We start from the raw sequence: 7,071 nt of genomic DNA, 5'->3' as shown, positions 1-7,071 counted from the left end.
CGGTTCAAAGCCAGCCCGGGCAGGAGAGACCGTGAGACTCCTATCTCTCCAATAAACCACCAGAAAACCGGAAGTGGCACTGTAGCTCAAGTGGTAGAGCGTTTTCCTTGAGCTGAAGAGCGCAGGGACAGTGCCCAGGCCCAGAGTTCAAGCCCCACGACGGACAAAAACAAAAAAAAAAAAAATTAAAAAAAAATGAAACAAAACAAAAACTGAGAAGTATGTTTCTATTAGGATCATAGCATTAATTTCTTGAATCCTAACATTAAATAGTTTGACTTCTGAATGACTTAAGTTCTTATCTGTGTATATGAACAAATTGTATTTGTTTGCTTTTGTTTAAATCACAATGAAATAGATTATAAATTAATTAGCTGGAATATTGTTTTTTCAGCCTCCATCCTGTCAAACAAATTTATCTCTAATTTTGTACTTTTTTGTGGATTGCCAGGTTTGATACACTTCATTGTAAACTTTTATATACCATAGTAATAGTAACTAAAAATAAATGGAAACCAAATGGGCATCATGGTCTATAATGACACAAGTACTTCTGCAAAATTTCATAAGGAAACTATTGAAATTTGTGTTTCTGTTTGTTCCTTTATGAAGATTGTTCTATTTGAAAAACTAATATTTGAGGGTCAATCATAGTGACACAGCTACTCAAAAGATAGGAATAGGGCTGGTAAAGTGGCTCAGTGGTAGAGTGCTTGCCTTGCATGCTTGAAGCCCTGGGTTCCATTCTCAGTACCACATAAGCAGAAAAAGCTGTAAGTGTGCTGTGGGTCAAGTGGTAGAGCGCTTGCCTTGAGCTGAAGGGATGAGGGACAGCACCAGGCCCAGAGTTCAGGCCTCATGACCAACCAAAAAAAAAAAAAGAAAAAGAAAGAAAGAAAGATAGGGAGAGAAGGATCTCAGATCAAGGCCATTTAGGCTAAATGTCGAGGAGACTGTCTCTTATAAGAAACCAGGGCAGGGCGCTGGTGGCTCGCGCCTGTAAGCCTAGCTACTCAGGAGGCTGAGATCTGAGGATCACAGTTCAAAGCCAGCCCGGACAGAAAAATCTGTGAGACTCTTATCTCCAATAAACCACAAGAAAATCGGAAGTAGCACTGTGGCTCAAGTGGTAGAGTGCTCGCCTTGAGCTGAAGAGCTGAGGGACAGCGCCCAGGCCCAGAGTTCAAGCCCTATACCCAGCAAAAAAAAAAAAAAAAAAAAAAGTATCTCTAGTTAGTAGCAAAATGCTAGTCTGGAGACATGGCTCAAGTAAAGTGCCAGTTTTGAGCAAGAGCATGAGGTCTTGAATCTGGAACAATAACAACAAAAAAAGGTGGGTGAGGAGATGGCCAGGTATGATTCAAATACTAAAGCGTCTGCCTACCCAGGAGAGTTGCACATTTGAGAGCAGCTTGGCTGGACTACATAGCGTGAACCCATCTCAAAAAATGCTGAGTGCTTGCCTAGGTTCAAATTCCCCTTATAGACACAACATAGACAAGATTGGCCTGAAATCCTAGCTACTCAGGAGACTGCGATCTGAGGATTACAGTTTGAAGGTAGCCCAGGCAGGAGGAAACTCCATGAGGCTCTTATCTCCAATAAACTACTCAAAAAGCTGGAAGTGGTGCTGTGGCCCAAGTGGTAGAGCTCTTTCCTTGAGCAAAAAAAGTTCAGAGATAGCGCCTAGACCCTGAGTTCAACCTCAGGACCAGCAGAAAAGAAAAAAAAAAAAAGATTGAAGGAAACTGAGAGAGCTGTAGTGGAGAATGAGCCCTGGCCTGTAATCTTCTAATCTCACTATATGTTCTTGGCCACTGTACTTGAGGGCTTAATTTTTAAGTAAAAGAATTTCATCAAGTTTCTCACATTCCTTTTGGCTTTATTTTAAATGGCACTGATGCAATAAAATTTCTAGATCATTTAGTAAATGCTAAGATCCTTTAGCAAAATTTTGGAAAGCAGATTTCCTAGACTTTTCCCTGAACCATGTTGCTGTGCTTCTTAGATAGCCAGACACTATTTAAAAGTACAGGACAACACTTGAGTTTAGTACCTTTCATGCATGATAGGTATTTTGTAAATATACTGTTGGATATTTTTTTAAGCTGCTCCTAGATTCTCCAACTCTTCTATCCATCCTAGGCAAATCATTTTTTAAATACTTGAGTTCAACAATTGATAGGGATAGGATCTAGCTCAGCAGTAGAATGCCTTACGTCTAGCATATGCAAGACCCTAGTTTAAATCTTTAGCACTGAAAAAGAAAAAAACATATGGAAGGATTTTTAACATTTTCTGACTGCTAGTGCACTGTGTTCAGTGTCTGTTTTAAAAAATCTGTGTTAAATTGCCTTTGTAAAGGTACCAGCTAAAACAAACCAGCATCTTCTTAATGATCTGATTCTTCTAAGAGTAAGCTAAGCCCTTTCTGAAAAAAAATTTTTTTTGGTCGGTCGTGGGGCTTGAACTATGGGCCTGAGTTCTGTTCTTGAGCCCTTCAGCTCAAGGCTAGTGCTCTACCACTTGAGCTACAGCGCCACTTCCATTTTTCTGGTGGTTTATTGGAGATAAGAGTTTCATGGATTTTCCTGCCCTAGTAGGCTTTGAACCGAGATCCTTAGATCTCAGCCTCCTGAGTAGCTAGGATTACAGGCATGAGCTACCAGCGCTAACTTCTGAAATATCTTGAGTAATATGATTAAGCTATATAAACTCTACTAAAGTAGATGCATAGATGCATTAGTAAATGAGAACCTAGTAATGAAATAGATGAGACTGTTTTAACAGATACACTGTATTACAAAACTTTCTACTTAAAAATAAACCATGTTTTTGCAACTACTTGATTTCCTTCCTGTTTGTGGATTTCCTTTAGCATCATACTCAGCATAGCATTTTTGCAAAAACTACTAAGAAAAATCCTAACACCTATTTTTTAATACAAAAATAAATGCTGGGGCAAAGAAGAAATTATTACCTTGAACACACTTTTGAACTGTCTCATTTCCACAGTAAATTGTAATTCTTTGCAACTGTATGGGTGCTTACTTTAAAACAGGCCATAAAAATAATATTCTGGGGGCTAGGAATGTGGCTTAGTGGTAGAGTGCTTGCCTAGCAATGCATGAAGCCCTGGGTTCGATTCCTCGGTACCACATAAACAGAAAAAACCAGAAGTGGTGCTGTGGCTCAAGTGGCAGAGTGCTAGCCTTGAGCAAAAGAAGTTCAGAGACAGTTCCCAGGCCCTGAGTTCAAGCCCAGGACTGAACTGGCAATAATAATATTAATATTCTGAGCTGAGTACTAGTGGCTCACACTTGTAATCATAGCTATTCAGGAAGCTGAGATCTAGAAAATCTAGGATCCAAGCCAAGGCAGGAAAGTTAATGAAACTCTTAACTAACCAACAAAAAAGCTTGGATGTTGGTGTGATTTAAGTGGTAAGAGTGCCTGCCTAAAACGTACAAGGTCCTGAATTCAATCTCCAGAACTGGAGGTGCAGGGGAAGCAACCTAAAGACATACATAATTATTTAGAAAAGTCTTCATGTTTTTAGATCGAAGTGCACATATTACAGTGTGAAAATGTTTTTAGCCTATTTAACTTTTTCTTCCTAAGCATTAACAATGTATTTCTAGCACTTTGTACTTCTTTACTTTTCTTTATACTTATGTCACAGGGCTTGTTAATCTTCTGATTGAAGCTAAATTACTGCATTTGACTTTTCCCATTTATGTTTTATTTTCACCCTTGCATTGTGTTTATGAGACCTACCCATCATTTTGACCAGCACTTTAATTTTCCTTTTCCTCATTTTTATTAACTGTTGGCATAGTGCATTTTGCAAATATTCTAAGTACAGGAGAATATCCAACTTCCCCAAGTGAAAAATAGCAGAGAAACAACCCATGGGATGGGAGAAAATATTTGCCAACTTTATATCTGGGTTCCATTCCCCAGTACCACATACGCAGGAAAAAGCCAGAATAGGACTGTGGCTCAAGTGGTAGAGTGCTAGCCTTGAGCAAAAGATGTTCAGGGATAGTGCCCAGGCCCTGAGTTCAAGCCCCAGGACTGGCAAAAAAAAAAATGCTAGTCTGGTCAGGTGCTGTGGCTCAAGCCTGTAATCCTAGCTACTCAGGAGGCTGAGATCTGGGGATCACAGTTCAAAGCCAGCCCAGGCAGGAAAGTCTGTGAGACACTTCTAATTAACCACCAGAAAACCTGAAGTGGCACCTGTGGCTCTAAGTGGTAGAGCGCTAGCCTTGAGCAAAAAATTCAGGACAGCGCCCAGGCCCTGAGTTCAAGCCCAAACCAACCAACCAAAAGAAAAAAATTAAAACAATATAAAATAAAAATGCAGCTTTCGAGATGAAGCTAAGGCAGGAGGATCACTGAGTTCAGGAGTTTATGGCCAGCGGTAGCAACAGAGCAAAACCTATGACAAAACAAAATGTGAAAGTTGGGGAGAGAGCACCGGATTCATGTGTTCTTTCAAGGAAAATAAAATACAGCAAAGCTCATCTGGAGATTTAGTGTGTGTGTGTGTGTGTGTGTGTGTGTGTGTGTGTGTGTGTGTGTGTGTTCATCTGGAGATTTACTCTGTGTGTGTGTGTGTGTGTGTGTGTGTGTGTGTATGTAGGTCCTAAAATACAGCAGCTCATCTGGAGATTTTCTGTGTGTGTGTGTGTGTGTGTGTGTCTGTGTGTGTCTGTGTGTGTGTGTGTCTGTGTGTGTGTGTCTGTGTGTGTGTTGGTCCTGGGGCTTGAACTCAGAGCCTGGGCAGTCAGTCCTTGAGCTTTATTGCTCAAGGCGATTACCACTTGCCACAGCTCCACTTCCAGATTTTTGGTGGTTGATGAGAGTCTCACAGACTTTTCTGTCCAGGCTGGCTTTGAACTCTAGTACTCAGATCTCAGCCTCCTGAGTAGCTTGGATTTATAGGTGTGAGCCGCTAGGACCCGGTGGGACTCATTCTTCCCTTCTCTAGCAACTGAGAAAACATATCTGTGTTGCAGTGCATTTTGTTTCTTCACAGAGAATCCATATTACAGAAATAATAAGAAAATATAATTTCCAGAAAACATCTTATAAAATTTCCCGCATGTTTTCCTTATCATTAGTAATATGCTTAAATTGTACAAAAGGCTCTTTAATTTTTTAAATTGCTTTTTGTAATGTTGGGGATCAAACTCAGGGCCTTGCCCGTGCTAGGCAAGTACTCCACCACTGAGCTACATTGCTTTTCTTAGTCCTGAAGCATGAACAAAGGCCTGGGCATTGCCCCTGAGCTATTTTGCTCAAGGCTAGCACTCTTCCACTTGAGCCACAGCTCCACTTATGGCTTTTTGATGGTAAATTGTAGGTAAGAGGCTCATGAACTTTCCCTCCTGGGCTGGTTTCAGACGGTGATCCTCAGATCTCAGTCCTGAGTAGCTAGGATTACAGGTGTGAGCCACTGGCACCTGGCAGGCTTTTACTTTTGAACCATCTTTTGCCAAAGAACAGTAAAGTTGTAGTAATAATTTAAAATAACATAAAATTTAAGTTGAAATTTTAAGTGTTATGCTTTTAATGAATTTAATCATTGTGGTTTTTTCCTTGTAGTATAAGAAATGTGAAGCTCTCATGGAACAACTGAAATCTTTTCAAATAATTGCTGATCTACAGCATCTACAAGAGGAAATTAATGTGGTGAAAACTTGGACTAACAGGATAACCGAAAAACAGGATATACTGAATAACAATCTGACAACTCTTTCTCAAGATATTACAAAAGTAGACCAAAGTACAAGGTCCCTGGCAAAAGAGGTTGGTCTCAAAATTACAACTGTAAAAACAGATTTAAGACGTATTTCAGGTTTAGTAACAGAGGTAACAACTTTAACAGATTCTGTGAACGAACTAAAGGATAAAATAGAAAAAGTAGAAAAAAATACAGTGAAAAACATAGGTGATCTTCTTTCAAGTAGCATTGACAGAACCACAGCACTCCGAAAGACAGCATCTGAAAATTCACAAAGAATTCACTCCATCAAAAAGACACTAACTGAGCTCACAAGTGATTTCAACAAACACACAGATAGGTTTTTAAGCTTAGAAAGTGACAGAGCCAAAGTTCTAAAGACAGTGACTTTTGCAAATGATCTAAAACCAAAGATTCATAGTCTAAAGAAGGACTATTCTCGTTTGGAACCCTTGATAAATGATTTAACACTACGCATTGGAAGATTGGGCACTGACTTATTACAACGAGAAAAAGAAATTGCTTTTTTAAATGAAAAAATATCTAATTTAACCATAGTTCAAGCTGAAATTAAGGATATTAAAGATGAAATATCACATATTTCAGATATGGGTTAGTTTGACATTTAGACTTAGGTATTTTTTTCAATGAAAGCTTTGTTATGAAAAGACTAATAATCAGGTATTTGGGAACGAATACCATTTTCTACTTGATTCTCTGTTGTTCAAAAATAAAATTTTTCAAACAGGCTAAATATTTGATTTTATGAAGTATGCTGAATCCATCCTCCTAGCATGCATTTATCTGTATCTTAAATATATACATACACAGAATCTGCTATCACTGGGCAATCTAAATGATCTGTATCTTAAATACATACATACATAGAATCTGCTATCACTGGGCAATCTAAATGATCTGTATCTTAAATACATACATACACAGAATCTGCTATCACTGGGCAATCTAAATGAGACAGGATCCAAATCCCTACGTGCTTGACTGCCAGTAAGCTACACTTGTGTTTGAGACACTGAAGAACTTCCCCCCAAGAGAAGATTAGAATTCTGTACCCAATTAGAAACTAGAAAGATCACTACCAAGGAGCTGCAGAAAAAGAATTAGGTTAGTCTTTCTGGATCCTTCATGGCTTTAGCAAACAGGGAATGATACAGAAATGTCTTACTCTGACCTGCTATTATTATAGATACCAAAAATAGGATGGTTAGCTGGGCGCTGGTGGCTCACGCCTGTAATCCTAGCTACTCAGGAGACTGAGATCTGAGGATCTCGGTTCAAAGCCAGCCCGGGCAGGAGAGACC

The 7,071-nt window shown here is 39.3% G+C and overlaps 1 protein-coding gene across 2 annotated transcripts in view; it reads left to right on the top strand.

Annotated features, from left to right (window-relative positions):
• Ikbip (IKBKB interacting protein) overlaps positions 1-6,493 on the top strand; it is a 25,685-nt gene extending 19,192 nt beyond the window's left edge. The window contains exon 3 of one of the 2 annotated variants that reach the window (XM_013020942.1): positions 5,611-6,493. In XM_013020942.1, the coding sequence (XP_012876396.1) occupies positions 5,611-6,366 (756 nt within the window). In that variant the 3' untranslated portion in view covers positions 6,367-6,493. The remainder of the gene's footprint in view (positions 1-5,610) is intronic. The other variant, XM_013020934.1, reaches the window with a different exon arrangement.
• Positions 6,494-7,071: the final 578 nt, after the last annotated feature.

Source organism: Dipodomys ordii, unplaced genomic scaffold (assembly GCF_000151885.1).
Source record: "Dipodomys ordii isolate 6190 unplaced genomic scaffold, Dord_2.0 Scaffold3, whole genome shotgun sequence".
In the NCBI taxonomy this organism is placed as follows: domain Eukaryota; kingdom Metazoa; phylum Chordata; class Mammalia; order Rodentia; family Heteromyidae; genus Dipodomys; species Dipodomys ordii.
The sequence above is the reverse complement of the archived record's forward strand: the minus strand, read 5'-3'. Positions and strand labels throughout refer to the sequence as shown.